Source organism: Aegilops tauschii, chromosome 2, assembly GCF_002575655.3.
Source record: "Aegilops tauschii subsp. strangulata cultivar AL8/78 chromosome 2, Aet v6.0, whole genome shotgun sequence".
Lineage (NCBI taxonomy): Eukaryota > Viridiplantae > Streptophyta > Magnoliopsida > Poales > Poaceae > Aegilops > Aegilops tauschii.
In genome coordinates this window covers 227668810-227690018 of record NC_053036.3, presented here as the reverse complement: position 1 = coordinate 227690018, position 21209 = coordinate 227668810, and the positions used below count along the sequence as shown (strand labels likewise).

General features: G+C 46.5%; 1 protein-coding gene across 2 annotated transcripts in view; it reads left to right on the top strand.

The window, feature by feature from the left end:
* Positions 1-20893, top strand: part of LOC109754914 (UPF0613 protein PB24D3.06c) — a 48847-nt gene extending 27954 nt beyond the window's left edge. For both annotated transcript variants that reach the window (XM_020313809.4, XM_020313808.4), the window contains 6 exons: positions 3211-3303; positions 3381-3446; positions 3681-3826; positions 18694-18802; positions 20326-20390; positions 20466-20893. In XM_020313809.4, coding sequence (XP_020169398.1) covers positions 3211-3303; positions 3381-3446; positions 3681-3826; positions 18694-18802; positions 20326-20390; positions 20466-20613 — 627 coding nt within the window. In that variant the 3' untranslated portion in view covers positions 20614-20893. The remainder of the gene's footprint in view (positions 1-3210; positions 3304-3380; positions 3447-3680; positions 3827-18693; positions 18803-20325; positions 20391-20465) is intronic.
* Positions 20894-21209: the final 316 nt, after the last annotated feature.

Below are 21209 nucleotides of genomic sequence, written 5' to 3'. Positions count from 1 at the left end.
CCGTGATTCCACTAAGGGACCCTTGAGGGCGGTCACCGAACCCGTACAAATGGCAACCCTTGGGGGCGGTCACCGAACCCGTACACTTTGGCAACCCTTGGAGGCGGTCACCGGAACCCGTACAAATTGCTCGGGGCAATCTCCACAACCTAATTGGAGACCCCGACGCAAGCCCGGAGCTTTACACCACAATGATCGAGCTCCGAGACACCACCAACCGTCTAGGGTGCCCAAGCACCCAAGAGGAACAAGCTCTAGGGTACCAAGCACCCAAGAGTAATAAGCTTCTCAACTATTCACTTTCACGTATCGCCGTGGAGAACTCAAACTGATGCAACTAATGCAATGGCAAGGGCACACGGAGTGCCCAAGTCCCTCACTCTCAAATCCCACCAAAGCAAGGAAAGCTATGGAGGAAAATGAGAGGAAGAACAAGGAGAACACTAAGAACTCCAAGATCTAGATCCAAGGGGTTCCCCTCACATAGAGGAGAACGTGATTGGTGGAAATGTGGATCTAGATCTCCTCTCTCTTTCCCCCCAAAACTAGGAGGGATTGAGGGATAGCAAGCTCGAAGAAGCTCAACAATGGGGGAAGAACACGAGCTCAAAGGATAAGAATCATTGGGGAAGAAGACCCCCTTTTATAGGCCTCGCCAAATCCAATCGTTATGTGCCCTATGTGCATTGGACACACACAAGCAGTACTACCGCTCCAGGGAGCAGTACTACCGCTCGGGCGGAAGTACCCGGAGTATAGTGCACAGAAGAAGCATCCGGAGGCGACAGTGCCGCTGGAGCGGTACTACCGTTGAGGTTGCAGTATACAGGGGAGAAGCGGTACTACCGCCCCTTACAACCGCCCTACAACCGCAGAGAGTAAAACGAGTCCAGAGGCGATAAAGTAGGCGGACGTAGCAGCGGTAGTGGCTGGCCGGTAGTACCGCTTAGAGCAGTACTACCGCTCGCCACTACCGCCCTACTACCGCTGAAGCGATAAACAGTCAAGAAGCCGAAAAAAGGGGTAGTGCCCGCGGCACTGGAACCGCGGAAGTACCGCGCAAGCGGTACTGCCGCTGCCCAGGGCGGTACTACCGCTAGAGAGCAACAAAAGACCTAAGCAAAATAGATGGATGTGTTACAGTATATGTGGATTGTACTAGCCCTTTCCATCAGTTCGGACTTTTGGTTGCGTTGGCTAGTGCATGAAGCTTAACATGGTATCAGAGCCAAGTTCTTGAGTTCAAGTCCTGGCTTTCGCAATTTATTCAAAAATTGCTCGTAGCCCCCCTTTGTGTCCACGTATAGGCCTCTTGAGTCATACGTGAGTTTCGCGCGCCATCGCTCTCTTCCGGTTGCACGTGTTGACTTGTCTTCCCCGTCACACTTGAGAAGGGGTGTTACAGTATATGTGGATTGCACTAGCCCTTACCATCAGTTCGGACTTTTGGTTGCGTTGGCTAGTGCATGAAGCTTAACAGGATGCAGGAAAGCTTGAACTGTCATAACTTCTGTAAATGAGCTCCGAATTGAGCAAACTCAAGCTTGTTGGATAGATGACGAAAAATACTATCCAACAGCGATCGGTTATAGTAAGAAGTGGCAGAGGGAGTATGCCTAAGAGATAGAGATGTGAAACCTCTATGAATGAAGAACAGGCAAAAACTCTTAACATCGAAAACATCATAGAAGATGCATATATGAACTCCGTTTTTGATGAACTCGAGCTTGTCATGAAGATGACCATAAGCTCTGAAACTCACAAAGAGAAACACCAAACAAGAACCAAGAAAGATGATGCAAGGATGCAATGGTTTGAGCTCTCTACGAACGATACGATCAAGCTACTAACTTGAGAGCCCTCCTTGATAGTACAGCAATCGATCCTATAACCCGGTCTCCCAACTACCACCATTAGACTGGTAAAATAGAAATCCTATCACGGGCAAACCTTTGCCTTGCACATAGTCCACTTGAGCTAGATGATGACGATCTTGACTCTCTCAAGTTGGGCCACCTTTCTTGATTGCGTTGGCTCGATGAAGACTAGTAGATTGCTCCCCCATACTCCACTATGGGTGAGCCACACATCGGAACATCTTCACAAGTCCATTGTCACCAAAATGGACGACAAGCTTCAAGCATGATCTCTTCGTGATGCTCCACTTGAACTTGCACACTACAATCTCGATGACGATCACCACTTGATGTCATCCTCCATGGGTTGTATGGGAACTCCTCTTGACGCAAGCCCATGGAAACATGCCTAACCCCACATAAAAATTCTCACGTAGACCATGGGTTAGTACACACAGCGTAATGGACAATGCTTGCCATACCATGGAATCACTTGATCCCTCTCGGTACATCAACTTGATTCACTCTTTGACTTGGTCTTGATCAACCTTGTATCATGTCTTCTACATGACCAATCTCTGGACAATTCCTTGAATAGCACTTTGGTCATCACATAAACTCCTTGAAACCAACACATGGACTTAAGAAAAGCCTATGGACAAATCCTTCAAATATAACTCAAGGCAACCATTAGTCCATAGAGATTGTCGTTAACTACCAAAACCAAACATGGGGGCACCACATGTTCTTTCAACCAGGATTCACTGTATAAAGTTGTAAATAGTTTTGGAAGGCTAGGTGGTCAGAGCCTACCTATGAGCTGTTCTCTTAAACCGAAAAATGTTTATATTATGTATATGCAAGTACTCCCTCCGTTCCAAAATAGATGAACCAACTTTGTACTAAAGTTAGTACAAAGTTGAGTCATCTATTTTGGAACGGAGGGAGTATAATGTAGTGCATGCTCTAGAACTTACCTGCCATTTCCTGAATCTTGGCTGAATATGAATTTCAGTTCAGAACCATGGGTGGGACGTTTGTAAAAATAGGAATCGGGTATCGTGGGGAGAACGCTCCCTGGTCATGTTTGCAATAGAAGATGCCTTTTATTTTGGCGTATGAACTAAGCATTATATGACAGTTGCGTTGATGACATACTGCATTATTCATCAAACCTTCTGATTTTACCTTTGACTTTTTTAGTGCAATGCAGCATGATAAGAATACATGAGGACAATCAGTGGCAGTAGTGATACAACCAGTTTTGCTTAGATTAACGTTTGATTGATTTTTCCTTTTTGCTTCTCTTTGCTTGATTTAGTCTATGTGTTGATCGTATTTTTTCTTTTGCAAGGATGCATTGGAACTTGATCAGCTCATCGGCTACTTGATAAATAAAGATAATTCTGAAGGAGTAATACTGCTCGGTCACAGCACTGGTTGCCAGGTATGCTGTTACAGTAGATACTGCACTATTTTATGGTCTACAGTATGAGATAACATGGACACTTTTATGAATGCCAGGATATTATACATTACATGCAGACAAACTTTGCATGTTCCAAAGCAGTTTCTGGGGTAATTTTGCAGGTATAATTTTCCTGTCCATATTCTTGTTCTCCGAGTATTGCACAGAAGGATTTTTGGTCTCCGAGTATTCCTGTCCATATTCTTGTTTCCCGAGTATTGCACATGATATTCTCACACCTAAGGACAGAAGCAACTGATCAGCTTGTAAAGTGTTGATAATAATTGCTTTTGCTGTAATTAATATAACACCTTAATAGTATCTTGATAGAAATTCTACAATGATCTTTTATTCAGGCCCCAGTAAGTGACAGGGAGTATAGGGCAACTCTTCCAGAAACAGGAGAAATGATAGATCTGGCAGCGAAAATGATTAGTGCGGGCCGTGGAATGGATTTGATGCCCAGAGAAGCAAATTCAGATGCTCCAATTACTGCCTACAGGTACTAATTTTCATGCTCTATTTACACAAGTCCATAGTTACAATACTGTGTACCCGTAGGTAATTATGAAAGTTTACGAGAGGTACCACTATTGTTAATGATACATATGACGGCTATATATGCTCAAGAATGCATAAAGAGTTAGATGAGCATGAGTTAATGACCATGGTCATATCATACTTTGGGTATCTCCAAGGCAAAAATAAGCCCGACCATGAGGGCTTTATGCCAGCTATCTTCATTGTGGCCTCAGCAAAGGGCAACCTCAGCCTTGTGGCCGGTCACATGCAGTAGAAAACGATTTCTCTTTCCGAACCCTTAACTCGCCAACTACCACAGTTGGACGAGAGCGAAAGGGACAGCTAGAGAGAGGGGTGCCGCTGTCATTGTCTCTGTCAGGAGCCGGATGGGCACTTCTGTGATCACTTGATCCATGACAGATGGCCTTGTCCAGCAGGACTGACTAAAGCAAATGCCTCGTGGGCGCAGCGTGTGGCCTGAAAATGCTACAGCCTACAACCTCCTCCCTTCACCACTTCAGGCTTTGGTCCTGATGGTGGCCAGAAGAGCAGCACATCTTGGATCAGACGACTGCTGTGAGCTTGGGCCAGTGCCGGGGAAGACGAAGGAGCAGCAGCAGCAGGCGCCCACCTGAGCATCAGCACATCCCACTTGACATCTGTCAGGAACTTGGTGCAGATCATGAAAACCACACCGGCAGTGGGGGCATGGAGGGTGATGCGTTGGGTAAGGAAGAATTTGGATGTTGTGGTAGTGTATGGGGAGATGTTTTTTCTTGTACTTTTGACTTGGCTGTCGGTGATTATTTGTTGCAAGCGGGGAAGTCGTGGGCCCGGCTGTATGCACGGGAGCTGCATGGACGGCGGTGCCGGAGCTAGGAAAAGTGCCGGCTGGCGCGGGTGTCAAGTGCAGTTGCTGCCTGCTGGTACCTCTGTGGCTGCGCGACAGAGGAGGAAGAGGAGATGCGGCTCTGCTGCTGCTGAATTCGCTAGAATGCACTGCTGCTGCTGCTGCTGCTGCTGCCACTGAGGGGTGCTGCTCCTGTGTCTGCTGGCTGCTGCTGATTGGGAAGGGAAGAGAGGCAGCGGTTTGAGCTGCTGCTGTTGCTGGGAGCTACTGTTGTGTGCAGCTGCTCGCCAGGGGGAGAAGAAGGGGACATTGCTGCTGCGGGCGGCTGTTCGAGGAGAAAAGCTAACTGCTGCATGTAGCTACCTGGGAGAAATGTGGACATTGCTAAAGGCTTCCATTTCATCATCGCTCATAGAGTCATAGGTGCCGTCATCGTTGGCGATCATGGTGCGTCTTGTGGGGCACTCGAATGTCTTGTGGCCACGGCCTTTGCAAGTGAAACATTAGATGAAACTTGTCTTGGCGGTAGCATCCGTTGGAGGAGTTGTAGATGATGAAGCTCTTGGCTTGTAGTTGCCTGTAGAGGGACGACTCAAAGATGTCGTAGGTTGCTTGGAGCTTGAGGTTCCACTGCTAGTGGGTGTAGCTCGAGTCGTTGTAGGCGCCGGAGTTGTAGAAACTTGAATGTTGGAGCCATAAGGTCTTGATGAGTACTTGGAGTACTTGTAGTCATCTTGCACTTGTCGCTCCGCTTTGGTTGCTTGGTGCACGAGCCCGAGGAGGTTGGAATGCTGTTGGAAACCCGCAATTTTCTTGACTTGGTGGTTGAGGCCATTCAAGAGTCTCGCCATTGTTTGCTCCCCGTCTTCCTTTACGTTGGCTCGTATCATGGCAATCTCCATCTCTTGGTAGTAGTCCTCAACTGACTTTGTGCCTTGTTTGAGAAGTTGGAGCTTCTTGAAGAGATCACGGTTGTAGTGTGTAGGCACGAAGCGAGCTCTCATGATTTCCTTCATTTGATTCCAAGTAGAAATCGGTGGCTCGCCTTGTTCCCTTCTCGTCTCAACAACTTGTTCACACCAAATGAGAACATAGTCTTGGAACTCAAGGGAGGCCATCGTGATCTTTTCCTCTTCATAGTTGTGAAGACGAAATATCTTGTCCACTTTTAAGGCCCATTAGAGATAGTCTTTGGGGTCCGTGGTTCCGGAGAACTTAGGCATGGTGAACTTGAGCTTGCCATAGCGTTGCTCCTCATTATGATGGTTGCGCTGGTGATGTCGCTCTTGGCGTGGAGGAGGCTCTTGAACTTCTTGCTTCTCATGACTAGCTTGATGTCGGGGCCGAGGGATTCTTGCTCTTTGCCTCATTTCATGGCGTTCCTCATTGCGAGCATCTTCATCTTGTCGCTCTTGTCATAGGGCTTGTTCTTGTTAACGCACTCTTTTATTGCGCTCATCCATGGCGCAAGTGGATTCGCTTAGAGCTCATTGTGCTTCAAGCGCTTGGTCCTTACGGCGTTGTTGTTCTTGCCGTAGGACGTCGTCGTCTTGCTCTTTATGGCGTTTACGTTGTCACTCTTGCTCTTGTTCAAGGGCGTCTTGTTCTTGTCGACGACGTCGTTCGCGCTCACGAAGGTGGTCTTGTAATCCATTGCCATGGAATGGGTTTTGTGAAGCCTGATGATCTTGATGGTCATCTCGAAGATGAGAACGAGGTCGTGGTAGACTTGCATCGGAAGAGGTGTCCGAAGAGTGGTGGCTTGAATGTTGCCTTCTTGATGATGAAGATGTTGAAGAGGTGTGTGTGACCAAGATTGCACGAATCTCTTCCATTTGAGTGGACAACTTCGCGTCAAGATAGTCCCGATTTCTTGCTTCGGATTGGCGCAAGTCGGTTGCGAATTAATCAATCTATCACTCAAGGCTTCATTTGCTTGATGCATGGCTTGTTGTAGTAGAGCAAAGTGGTGAGTTTTGGTGACGAAGTTGTCGGCGTCTTCGTTGTCGTCGAAGGGCGGGTTTGACGTGCTTGGGCTATCCATCACAAGGCCCGAGCAAATGTGAGTGAAAATTTGAGAAGAACAATACCAAATTTACCTTTTCCGATGTTGAAGATGGATCAATGATCACTCAAGATGGTATTATAGAAATAGTAAAATTGGTACCAGATCTTATCAATCTCACACCTACACAAGTAATGCTTATCAAGGAGCTTGATTAGGATGAATGGCACAAAATTCAAGCAAGTGTTAGTCAAGATATTGATAATGTTGAAAAAGATTCACAAATTGCATGCAAAGCAAATAGATCAAAACCTATGATATCACTTAGAACTAACACACGGAAGGTAAATGGGATTTGCACAACCAAGGAATGAGCACAAAATGTGTTACCATGGAAAAAGCTTGTGTTGCACGAATACTAGAAGAGACGCTAGCACGATTGCTCGAATGGGTGAGATACGTACTTGTGCACAACCTATGAGAAACAAAATGTGTCGTCTTTCTATCCCAAGTATGCTATGTATGTATGGTCTGTGATGATCAATGGCATGCAATGTGGCTCGATGCTATTGCTTAGAAGCTCTTTGCTTTGTTTTTCTTTTGCTTAAAAGCTTGTTTTTTTTATGTATGATGTTTTTGCCACTTATGCGAAATGCACGATCCAAGATAGCAATGATATATGCACGGGAGTAACTTGTGACACAAGAGATGATAACAAGATATGAGCACGCTAGGAAGCTATGCGGCGTATGTATCACTAAAGTGCCCAAGTAATGTGGCCCGACAATTCTCAAATGGCTAGTCCCGGTGGGCAAGCTTCGCAAACGGCTCAGGGTTATCAATGCAATGGCAAGAAAATGTACAATGAAGTCGTCGAAGTTACCGCCATTGCTTACGATCGTTGTGTCAAGTGGTGAAGGGGTCGTTGTCAATGTCGTATCTGTGGCGATGATGAGTGGCGGTGTTGTTGATGTCGAAACATCCCTAATTAGCCGAAACATCTTAGGAAACGGAAACACAACTCAAAATCTCAAAGAAAATGGGTCAAATTGGGCTGGTAGCGGAAGATGTGGTTGGTGTGGTTGAAGTGGGGCTTTTACGGAAGGCTAATGGTGGTGGAAAGGTGGCTGAGGATGTGGAAGAATTGGTGGTGGCCGATCTGTGTTTTTTTTAATGCAGTTTCGTCAGCCGAAGCCGATGATCCGGGTGGAGTTCCGGATCATCTGAGTAAATGACCGGATCGTCCGGGAGAGTGTCTGGATCGTCCGGGGTCAACCGTGGTAGATTTGGGCTCGGGATGAACACGAAATTTTTGGACAGATTTTGGGGTGGATTTCGTGGTGGGGATGGCGAGGGATGGTGAGCGAAGGTTAGATCCACTTGCCAAACAACAAATTCATGGATCAAAAACAACAAAATCTCATAAGAACTAACAAAATACAAAAAAATTGGGAGGGCTATTTTTGGTGGGATTTTCGAGTTGGGACAAAAAGCAACAAAAATAGGCTACAAAGTGGGGGGGGGGGGTGATTTGACTCCCAAGATGTGAATCAACCTATGCTCTGATCCAAGATGTGGGAAAATGCTGAAAATCATGAGGAAAACAAAAAGAGAGGAACACTCAAGACAAGATCCAAGGTCACACATCCACTAAATGCACACACATACAAGGTTCAAGATGCAAATCCAACAAGAGGAAAGTAAAAGGGGAGATAGTTCTTCCCAGCTTGGGAGTGTTGAGGTCTTGAAGGGGGTAGTCTTCTCCACAAAGGGAGGCCTTGATATCCACTTGGAGGATCTTCGCCTAGGAGGCCTTGGTCTTCATGCGAGAGGTATGGTAAGGAGCAAAACTCTCTAGTTCATCTCATATGCTTTGCTAACCCTAGAAAGAGGAGGGGAAGGTCTATATATAGTCTAGGGCGGAATAGAGAGGTAGTTGGGGAGATGCATGGCCACATGGCCGGTTTGCGCGCAGGCAAGGCCGGACGTCAGGGTGGGTACCCGGATGATCTGGGTAGTCACCCGGCAGGGTCGAATCAACAGTCGTCAGGCTGGATGTCCGGGACCTTGTCCGGACGTCCAGGCTTCTTTCGGATGATCCGGCTTCGGGCTCGGCCTTCCTGTGTCTTCGGGACGCGTAATCGGATCGTCTGGACAGAGGTCTGGATCGTTCGAGCATTGGCCGGATCGTCCGAACCAGGGTCCTGATCATCCGGGCAAGTGCAGACTTGTCCCGTTTCCTTCTTCTCCTTCGCGATCTTCCTCCGCCATTGCTTGGCCTTGTTCCTTGGCTTCTGCATGGTTGGTTCCTTGGTACCTGAGCACACAAAGTGTCTCCATTTGAGATAGTAGCCATGTCTCATGTGATTCGAAGGGAAGTTCGACAAGGAGAGAGTTAACCTCGGTTGCGATAGCTATTGCACGAGCTCTTGTCATCGGTCCACTTGGTGTCTTGGGTGATGATGACATGTCCGTGGGGATGACCTTAGGATGCTCCGCATCACGGAAGATGGCAGTTGGTGAGGTCGTGTATGTGTTCAACGTTCAACGACTTGGTGGAGAAGACCAGCGTCATGGATTCGGTGCGGCCGAACGATGGATGTTCGTGTAACGCAGAGGAAGGAGGAAGGCACATAGGAGATGAAGTGCTAAGAGGAGGCGGAGGTGTAGTTCGGTGCAGGTGTTGGGGGCTGTGTGCCTCGGCAAGCAGAGACTCGGAGGATGCCCTGCTTGCTGCCATCAAGGAGGAAGCTATGCTGCGTACACGTTGGCCTCCGCTGAAGTGTCCTTTGACGTTGCGCGGGCATGGGTGGCTCGCATGATGAACACGGCAACATTCAGCAGGGATGTCAAAGAGGTAGAGGTCATTGAGGAGGATGGGAACGTTGTGGCTAGCAAGGAAGTAGAGCAAATTGGTAGAGGGACAACAACGACTGTTGCTACCACTGAATGCCAAGCAGCACCAAGTTCGGCTCATTTTATCTATACAAATGAAGGCGACACTGAAAAGGCCACAATTGCTGCTTCATAGAACTGATTCGGAGTGGGTTCTAGGCTCTGGAGCATCTAGGCATGTCAAGGGTAAATTCGGTGTTCGAGTCTTACAACAAGCATCCGCCTACTCACATAGGCACTATACAAACTGCCGATGGTACAAAACAACCCGTCGTAGGGTTTGGCACACTAAAGTGTAAGACCATCTCCCTATGCTCGGCGTTACATGTGCCATCTTTTCCTGTCAATTCGTTCTCGATGAGTGCTCTGATTGATCAGATAGATTGTCGTGTGATTCTTAACAAGTTCGGTTGCATGATTCAAGAGTGATAGATGAGGCAGACGATCTGGACTAGCACCAGGAGTAGGGGGCTCTGGTATGTGGACTAGGGTGTCTGCTGCGACCATGGATGACAAGAAGAAGCAGATCATTATCCATCATTGTAGGATCTGGCATGTATCTTTCGACAAGATGACTAGAATATTTTCGGATGTTATGTGTGGAATAGGCAAGGGCAAGTTGACATGTGATGCTTGCGAATATGCTAAACACACAAAAGCCTCATATGTGAGTAAGGGGCTTTGGAGCATATCTCCTTTTATGCTTATTCATTCGGATGCACGGACTTGCCCAGTGGTGTTAGTGAATGGTATGAAATATTGTATAACCTTTATCGACTATTATTCTCGTATGACCTGGATTTATTTGATGTGTCCTAAGAATGAGGTGTTTAGTTGTTTTCAAAATTTCCATGTCATTATGAAGAATCAATTTTAGGTGTAGGTGATTTAGGATTGACAATGGCACAAAGTATGTGAATAACACCTTTTGGGTCTCCTTGTTATTCTTCATCAAACTTCATGTCCAGACACCTCCCCTTCTGAATGGAGTGGCAGAAAGGAAGAGTCGACATATTCTTGAGGCTGCTTACTCGTTGCTGTATACGATGAATGTGCCCAAATTCTTGTGGAGTGAAGCCGTTATGACAGTCACATACGTGATCAACCAAACACAATCAAGGATACTAGGCATGAAATGTTTGTGTGACTTGATGTTTGGAGAAACAATGTTTGTTGTTCCCCCAAAGTTGTTTGGCAGTATATGTTTTGTTTGAGATCGCCGACCTAATACTGGGAAGCTAGATCCGCGAGCAGTGAAGTGTGTTTTTCTAGGCTATTCTTCTAGTTAGCATGGGTATAAATGTTGTTGTACCTCTGAGAAATGCATATTTGTCAGCATTGATGTCACCCTCAGGGAGTCTGAGCCATTCTATTGTGAGCCGATAGGTTTGTTGTTTGGAGAGCTTGACTACCTACACTCTTGAAATATGGTCAAGAGGCGGAGAAGGCTACATCTCATACCTAGGGTGATTCTGTGGGCACTAACTAATGATGATGTGCATGTTCAGGTCTAGCCAATAGTGGGTACAATTTTGATTGGTACTCTCCAGGTGCCTGTTTGGTACCGGTGGCAGAAGAATCCCCTGGTGTACTCACAACGACAACTACAAGTGCATGGGGAGCAACAAGGCAGTGATGAGCCACAAGTGCAGGGGAGTAGGATGCAGTGGAACTGTCTATTGTGTTGTGAAAGGGGACACGTGAAGTAGTAAGGAAGGGTAAAGTGACAAGGAAGGCTCTACCGCAGGATGTTTTTGATGACCATGCCATTGGTAATTTTGTGTCTTATGAGGCTTTGTCTCCTTCCTATAGAGCATGTGTTGCCTCTCTATAAACTGTGTCAATCCCAAAGGATTGGATGACTGCAAAGCAAGCGCCGAGGTGGCGTGAAGCGATGATAGAGGAGTTGGGAGCACCGAAGAAAAACAAGACGTGGGTGCTAACCACATTCTCGGCAGAAAGGAAAGGAGTGAGTTGTAAGTGGATTTATACTGTGAAGCATATCCTGAGGGGAAGGCGGAACAGTATAAGGCTAGATTGGTCACCGGAGGATATAGTCAAACTATTGGAGTTGACTATGACGAGGCATTTGCTCTGGTGGCAAAGATGAACACAGTAAGGATATTGGTTTCCTGTGCTGCAAACTTTGGGTTGAAATTGCACCAATTGGATGTCAAGAATGCCTTCTTACATGGTGACTTGCATGAAGATGTATACATTGAGATACCACCAGGTGTTGGTATGGAACAAACTACGGGGAAGGTATGCAGGCTAAAGGAATCCTTGTATGGACTGAAGCAATCGTTGAGGGCATGGTTTGATAGGTCCAGACGAGCAATTTGTGATATGGGATATGGTCAACGTAATGGTGATCACACGGTGTTCTATAGACACACTGGTAAGATCACCATTCTTGCAGTGTATGTTGATGATATTATCATCACTGGAGATGATGAGGAAATGAAGAGAATGAAGGTGTGTCCGGGCAAGAAATTGGAGGTAAAGGATTTGGGCGATCTAAAACCTACTTGGCATAGAGGTGGCCTAGACAGAGAAGTGAATGTCTTTGTGCCAATATCCCATAACATGATAGAACAAAACATGTGGAAATTGATCGCTTCTTCATTAAGTAGAAACTTGATGCTCGGATCATCAGCCTTGCTTATATTAGCTTTGGCCAGCAGAAATGTAGATTGCTTGATAAAGGGACTAGGAACAAAGGACTGTAACTTGGCATGTGATGAGATGGGGTTGATAGATATCTACCACCCATCTTGAGGGGAGTGTTGAACCGTTAGGGGCCCTACCCATCTCCAGTAACGAGGCCCATAGGGTCCAACCCATGTGGTAGACCTAGAAGATGAACTCGGCGTTGCCTGGAGTCAAGGCGCCACACACATCAAACCACCTAGCCACTAAGCACAACTCTGAATGAGCTTCTCTTTGATTCAACACATGGAAACATACTATAACTCTTAACACCCCCCCCCCAAACTCAGGGTGGATCCACAACACTATGTTCAGAGAGGGAAAATCCATGATGCTGTAGTCTGGGCCTTCATAAAGAAAAATCCGCCAACTTTAACTCGGAAGGCACATATTGAAGAGCAATAACCTCATCATGCACACGAGCGCACACAGAAGAAGCATCAAGACACTAATATGCTTGGTGAGCTCATGCTTCACATGGTCGTATGCAATATTGATATCACTTGTACTGTCTGGCAAGAGGGGAGTAGGTGTAGTAACAGAAACACCTCTGCTGTCAAAAGAGCCATAGCTCGCAACTGAGCCTCTGCACTCGACCAGGAAACTGCACTCTGTTTCTTCGTTCTCTAGGCAATGAGAGAACCACTGAGAAAAACACAGTAAGAAGAAAGTGAACGCGATCTGAAGGATCACTAGCCCACGTAGCATATAAATAGGCCTGAAACTGTAACGAACTAGAATGGGAAAAGAAAATACAGTGAGAGATCGTGCCATGAACACATCGTAGAATGCGAAGAAGGTGAGTATAGTGAATCGAAGTAGGAACAAAAACAAACTGACTCAAAATATGAACATGATAGAGATATTCGAACGAGTGACAACTAGATAGACAAGACTTCCAACAAGATGCCGATAACGCGTCGAATTAGACAAGGGGTCACCATCGGAAGCACGGAGGTGAACATTGAGCTCCATCCGAGTCTCTATACTTCTCTTGGGAAATAAAGAAGTCATCAAAGGTAGAAGAAACCTGAATCCCAAGAAAGTAGCAAAGAGGGCCAAGATCAGACATAAGAAACTGCTCACTAGGACATGTCTTCAAAAAGGCAATGTATTCAAGTCCTCACCGGTGATGATCATGTCATTAACATATAGAAGAAGAAAAAGAGTCCAGCCACTAGCAGAAATGTGAACAAATAGTGCAAGATCATGAACACTTGCCGGAAAACCAACAATAATCACCACAGAGGTGAAATGCTCAAAATAGGCATGAGGGGTTTGTTTAAGGCCATACAGAGAATGAAGAATACGGCAGGACATGCCATCAGGAACAAAAAAAAGTGGTAAGAGTGCCTCGAGTAGCAACAGAAAGAAGTGTACCATCAGCTGTGAGAACATGAACAAGAGAATCGAGAGATCTGAGAGAGGACAAGGTGGAAGAATCAAAAGACATGAAAGGAAGCTCTAGAATCTAGAACCCATGGGGATAAACCTGACCGTGTAGATGGTGATCGCTTAGTGTGAAGCATTTGCCATAGAACCTGCAGCACCCATCGAAGAAGAACCTGAAGCGGCAAGCAGATGCTAATTAAAGATATCTTGCTCAGTCAGAGAGACAACCGAGTGTGTCAAAGTAAAAATACGAATCCCAGAAGAAGAGTTGCGCTCCCTGTTGCGCAGGTGCAACTGCTTCTTAAAGCAATCTGACCCAGGGAGACCATCTCTGTTACAGTAGCCGCAATCAGTACAAGAGCGACCCTCACCACCAGGAGGAGTGGGTAGGAGCGGCGGAGCACTAGAGCGAGAAAGAGCTGGTGCAGCAGGCGGCGTAGCAGGAGCTCAAGTAAACCAACACCATCTAGGTGAGTCTCCTTAGCACGAATCTCAGAAAGCACCTCCATAAGAGAAACACGACCATGAGCAAATAGTTGAGCGTGCCTCGGTTCAAACTCCTTACGAAGCCGAGACAAGAACTAGTAGATGGGCTGAAACTCCAAGTCTAACCTGACGACATGGCGGCATTTGCATGAAGCACAACCAGTAATGCGGGAAGAAATCATCAATAGTGGAGTCACCCTGCTTAAGAGCATGCTCGTGGCGATCCACCTACTAGTATTGGGCATCACCAGAGGGCTGATAGCACTATCGAAGATGGGTCCACATCTTGAAGACGTTAGTGAGGCCATAAACTCAGAGGAAAACTAAGGTAGAACACTGGCCCTGAGAACAATTGCAGCGTGAGTATCATTATCAAAGCACCGAGTCTAGACAAACAACTCATCATGATAAGTGAGAAGAGCCTGTTGATAGTCCAAGACCTGTGCTCATAAGTAGCAACTGCAGCATTGTCGGAGTATTTTCCGGTAGATTCCTTGATAGGGTATTCGGCCAAAGGAGTAGATCGGATGTTAACAAGGGCAGAGTTTTACCTAGGTCCAGGCCCTCGTAGAAGAGGTAATACCGTACTCCTGCTTGCGTATATTATCTGTGTATAGGGGTTACAAAGATCGAGGGATTGAAGAAAGCTCTAGGGTTCTGTTGTGTCTATTTGACTAGCCTAGCCCTAGCTTATATGCGTACCATGGTCTAGGGTTACATGATCTAAGTCGGTAAGGAGTCCACTGGATGCCGGTTGCCTTGTCTTGTACTCCAAGCCTTCTGGGCCCATTATGATTGTAGAGCCATGGGTCGGGCTGATCGCCCATGACATAACCGACCTATGGGGGCCCAGGCTGGCCTACTCAGGCCAGCTTCTGGTAAGGTGAGGCACCCCTAGGCCGTAAACCGTAAGTAGCCCCGAAACTAGTCTTCAAATCCGACTGCTTCTTGGTTGGGGTCGATCTGCTGGCGCCGACCTTATTAGCTTGTCAGAGTGGAAGTTGGTTCATGAAGCTCCCCTATTCTTGAATTGTTAGTGTATGTAGCCGTCCACGGTGAAGTCTTCTCGCGAAGCTGGCTTCCATAGGCCGATTTCCTGTATAGTACTTGTGAAATCTTTTGGAAGCCAGAGGTCGGGTCCTATGGAGGGACCGGACCAGGCGCTGGTCCAACAGGGCGAACCGAATCACCATTGTCAGGTTGGCCGTCAGTCAACGTGACGTGTGTGTGGGATTGTGGTGCCCATCTAAGCCACGTCCCGTCAGTCATTATGACATGACTGGATGACACGTCTCGGACGTCGGCGTTATTAAATGCCTCAATCCCTGCGCGCATTAAGCGTGGGATAATTGGGAATTGGGAGGCTAAACCTGCTGCGTGTCACGACAAGGTCGCACTGCTTCCTTTTCGTCTGGTGTTTATAAGGGAAAACCACCAAGGGGTCTCTGCACTTGGCCCTTTTTGTTCTTCTCCGTCTCTCTTTTAAGTGCTCCGCCTCCATTGTTGTCGTTGTTGCTGCTGCTCAATCTCCAAGCTTTCCACTCATTCCATCTCGCACGGCCCACGCACGCAATCTTGCCCCCATGCCTCCCAAGCCAGGGAAGACCCAGAGGCCGAGGGGCACCTCCGTGGGCAAGGTAACCGCCGGCAAAGAGTGTCGAGACAACAAGGGGAAGTTGAAGGTTGCATCCGACACCAAGCGCAAGCGAATGACGTCCACTACCACCGAAGGGCATCTTGCACACCTCATCGAGCTGGGCACCTGCCGCCGTCTGAAGTCGTTGAGTGTCGCTCGCTGTGACGACCAACACGAATGGGATAGGCGTCACCGAGGTAGTTCCGCGCCCGCGTGGCGGCGAGCGGGTATGCTTTATCCCTTCTCTTCGCGGTTCGGTGTTCCCTCTTCATCCTTCTTTAGGGAACTTCTCCACTTACTACGGCCTCCAACTCCACCATTTGACCCCGAATGGCATCCTCCATATAACATGTTTCATGGCCCTGTGCGAGTTGTTTCTCGGCTTCGAGCCACCCTTCGGCCTTTGATGCTGCTACTCCTCGGTCAAGCTCCAGACCATTGTGACAGAGACCTGCGAGTGCGGGGGTGCCGCCATCACCAAGGTAGGCCGGATCCAGTTACCTCGATGGAGAGTTGGTCGAATCCAACAAGAAGTGGCAGGAAGAATGGTTTTACATCACGGACATCAAGCTCGGCAATCTGCCAATATCCTGACTCATCGAGGCCTTCACCCTGGTTCCACCAAGATAGCGCAATTCCTGGAGCTTGAAGTACACCCCGGCCGGCAGCAAGGAAATCACCAAGCTGTACCTGATAGTACAGGACTATGCCAAGCGCGGGCTCACCATGGTCGAGCTCCACGTTCCCATAGCATATTGTTCAAAGATGAGAATATGTGGTAGATGGGTCAATAATTCTTGCAAAGTATGTTAGGAGTCGTTCTGACTCCATAAAAATTTCCGAGATGCCCCGAATTCCCGCAAGATGTTTTGGGAATCCAATCCGACTATGTAATTTGCAGAGGCACACAAATTCCTGCAAGGTATTTTCTAGTCAAATATGGCTATAAAACTTGCGGAAGGGGCCCGAATTCCCACAAATATTTCTGAGGACGAATATATCTCCACGAAAATCCCGGCTTAATAGGAATGATTGACTACTAATATCAATAAGGTGCACCTTCTCTTCCGGAGCCCATCTGAAAGGAACCTTATGTTAAGCTTCGTGCACTAGCCAACGCAACCGAAAGTCTGAACTAATGGAAAGGGCTAGGCAATCCACATACAGACTTCAACACCCCCTCTCACGTGTGACGCGGGGAAGTCAACACGTGAATAGACTCACAGGTATGGCTCAAGAGGCCTATACGTGGACAGAGAGAGGGGCAACAACAATTTTTTGATAAATTGTGAAAGCAAGGACTTGAACTCAAGATCTTAGGCTTTGATACCATGTTAAGCTTAATGCACTAACCAACGCAACCAAAAGTCCGAACTGATGGAAAGGGCTAGGCAATCCACATATAGACTTCAACACCTTAAAGTTAAACGTGCTTGGCTTGGAGCAATGTGAGGATGGTTGACCAACTGGGAAGTTGATCTCGGGTGCACATGAGTAAGGACAAAGTGCGCAGGAAAGACGTAGTGTTAGTTTGTGGGGCCAGTCTAGATCCTAGGTGGTAGCCAAGCGCAACGACCAGGAACTGGGGTGTTTCAACTGGTATCATAGATGACCCTCTCGGTTACACGGGCGTGTGCGGGTCAGCTACGCGGGCCAGTGGTGCATGGCGTGTGTGGCCCGTCGTGGCACATGGCATGACGCATGTGCCGGACTGGACGCACAGATGTGTGCCAAGAGCGAACGTTCCTACTGGGTCGACAGGGATGTCGATTCCTTTGAGTGGGGGTGTCTGTGACATCTCGGCTTAATAGGAATGATAAACTAATATCAATAAGTTGGACCTTCTTTTCTGGGAACCCATTCGAAAGGAACCTCAAAGTTAAGCGTGCTTGGCTTGGGGCAATTTGAGGATATGGGTGATCGACTGGGAAGTTGATCCGGGGTGCGCACGAGTGAGGACAAAGTGCGCAGGAAAGACTAGTGTTGGTCTGTGGGGCCACTCTAGATCCTAGGTGTAGCCACGCGTAGTGGTTGGCAACGGTGGGTGACCGGTGGGTTGGACGGGGCGTTACATCAAGGAAGCTCCAAATAGTGTAGGGATTCTCTCCTTAGTGTGCTACAATCCACCTCCTAGCCCAACTAGAGGCATATGGGCCAAAGGATGCAAAATTGTGTAGTTCTACCCTCCTTACTTCAAGGGTAGCCTTGGTCATTTGTCAAGGATTCCTAGGCTCTATATGGCCTCCCATGAGCATGTAAAAGTCACTCCTCGCTTGAGTAAACTCAAGAGGAGGATCACTCTCCCTGTCTAGCTCTCTCAGGAGAGTTAGGAAGGCCAAAATGCGGAGTTCGAGGGACCTTGAAAGTCCCATTAGTCAGGAGTCGTGGGACTCGGAAGCGGAGACAAGTGTTCCATGCGCCGGGCACCACTCTCGACGACCCTCCCATAGGACGTAGGTCGGGCTCCCACAAGGTAACTGAACCTAGTTTAAAAAACATCGTCGTGTCACTTTGTTGAGTGTACGGTGATCTTCGCTATAAGGCCGCCATACGCACCATCTCCGACTCATCCCTAACCACGTTGCGAAGGATATCCCTAGTTGAAAGTTCATTTTTGAACGTCAACAAGACTCATCGATGGTAATGTCTTGAGAAATCCACAACCATCGACCAAGAAACATGCCAATTAGCTTAAGAAACATCACCTGCGACAGACCCTAAAAGCCAATGCGGAAGAGGGAAGAGAGACACAAACTCGAAATATTTTGGTTGCATATCTTTTATCTTTTTGGATCTATCTGGGAGTAGTTAATATGATCTCTATAGGGATTTTTACATTGACTTTTATTCTAATTATACATACAAATTCTGTAGGTTCCACTCCCTTTGTGCATACATGGGTGATGACGATATGTTCAGTTCTGATCTTAGTGAAGATCAGCTGAAGCAGAGACTTGGTCATATGTCAACCACACAGTGCCTGGTATTGTTCCTCTTTACTATTTGATCTTGTTAAATCACTTAAAAACAGGAAGTTCTTGAGTGATTTCATTTCCAAGAATGATAGTAAACATAATATTCAAGTTGTCCATTCTCTTCTGATGGCAGGGAGCTTTGTGATTCTTTCACGATTTTTTGACCTTAATTTTATGCTGATCAACGGTTTTCACCATCCTATCGCCAAAGATTTTTTGGGGATTTTTTTTCATTAAAGAACCTATCAGTATTCCTATGAAGTTACACAATCTTTGCATGTCATTGACTTTTTATGTGCGATGACAGTATCTGGGACTTCAAATAGCTGGACTTATTGGTAGATAAACAACACAAATATACCATGGTTCTTAAGCACTTCATGACTTCTGTGGAGATAAGAAAGGAATATCTTGAAAATTAGTACTCCCTCCGTAAACTAATATAAGAGCGTTTAGATAACTAGTTTAGTAATCTAAACGCTCTTATATTAGTTTACAGAGGGAGTACTAAGTAGTCATTTGCTAAGAAAATATTTCATCAGGTATTGAACATCATGTTTGTCCCTGCTTTATCTTTTATGACATGGAAAGTTGGATGCTTGCATTTATACTAGAAGCGGACGTGTGCTTTGCCGAGCCACTTTTCGATAATAGGGTCCACTTCTTTTTTTGCGCTTCTACCCGTCAAACCTCAGGTCAGAAGACGATGCAGCCCTAGGCCTACCCAGCTGATGAACGGATCCCTCTCCTCAGCAAGCAGGACATGAGAGGTAGTGCTGACACACGGAAGGTCAACAGCGTAGTGGAAACCGCTCCCTTCAGCAACAAAGCACCTCTACAGCCCTCCCGCACAATCACAATGCCACAAAGAGCAGCCCTATGCCCATGAGCCAACCACATGGGTTATTCCCCATGCCCCACGGAACCGAAACCCCACGAGCGACAACACATAATACACAAAGCCTTACATGCACGCCACTCATACCCACAGGTGGGCCCATCAGATGTACACAAGCTCTCCACGGATCGACAGCCAGGGCCATGCGATACCTCCAGCCCTGATGCACCACAAAGCTCCCTTTGTATGGAGTTTGGCATTTGTACTCGATTTTTCACTGCTCAACATACCGACCTGACAAAGCAGAATGAGCCAGCCACTTACAGGTGGGTCCACAAGCGCTAACCACAGCCCCAATGCACCAGAAGCCTCCCTTCCTTTGGAGCTTAGAATCTGTAGGGATTGGTACCAGTGTACATGTAAAGATGACAGTTGATTTCTACGATAAGATGAAGGCACAATGCAAAGATACTTGAAATTAAGCTGCATTTGGATTAAAACGGTTATGAACCGGTGTTCTGAAAATTCAATTCTTTGCCTCAATGCATGTTGTGAATTTAAGTGTATGCTGCAAAGTGCACAAAATGACTTACTTTCGTTGGTGTTGTGCATGGTTGCATTATGAATTCAGTTTCGAGTTTCCGACTTTTTATGGCTGCTGAATTTTACATCTTGTAAGTGTTTTATCTGCAGGTTATTTTTTCAATGGCGGATGAGTATGTCCCTGAATATGTCGATAAGAAGGCACTTGTAGACAGGTGAAAATCTAAACCTAAATGGAGCAAATACAGATCCAATATGGTAACATAATCAAGTTACATGTTTCACTGCAGACTCTGTCGTGCACTTGGAGATTCAGAGAAAGTTGAAATAAAATGGGGAAACCATGCTCTTTCCAACAGGGTGCAAGAGGCTGTCGAGGTTATTGTAGATTTTGTTAAGAGGGAGGGACCCAAAGGATGGGACGATCCATGGAGCTAGATACAGCAGTCATATGATGCAACCTTTACCCCCCTTTACCTATTAGAATATTTCATTTTTGCAGTTTTATTGGTCCAATTTTCTGTGTACTAATGTTCTGATCTATTTATTTCATTGCGTAAACCCTTGTCTAGAACTTGATTTTTGATCTCGTGCTCATCTGTGGACATTCAGATTCACTGTTTGAAAATTGTAAGTTGTAATGCTACTATCTCTGGAATGTTCCTCTTTGTCTATTTAGAATGTTTTTTAAGGCTATTCAGAATGGTTAGTTATGCAATCATAATCGTGCAGAATGTTCCTCTCTGTGATTCATTATGTCACCCTGGAGTTTATATAATTTTTATATGTTTCACAAGGCATGATATTGGATGTAATAACATATTATATTATGGGAAGGAGGGAGTAGTGTCTTATACATTTTTCAGTTGACGTTTAACCATTGTACTTTCTTCATGACAAAAACAAATCCTTTTTCATTGCATCTCTGTTCTTCTCTATACGGCTTATTCATAAACTGCCGTGACAAAATACTGCAATACCTCTGTTGAATAACTGTATTGAACTATTTTCCTTTTTTTAGAGAACACAATTAG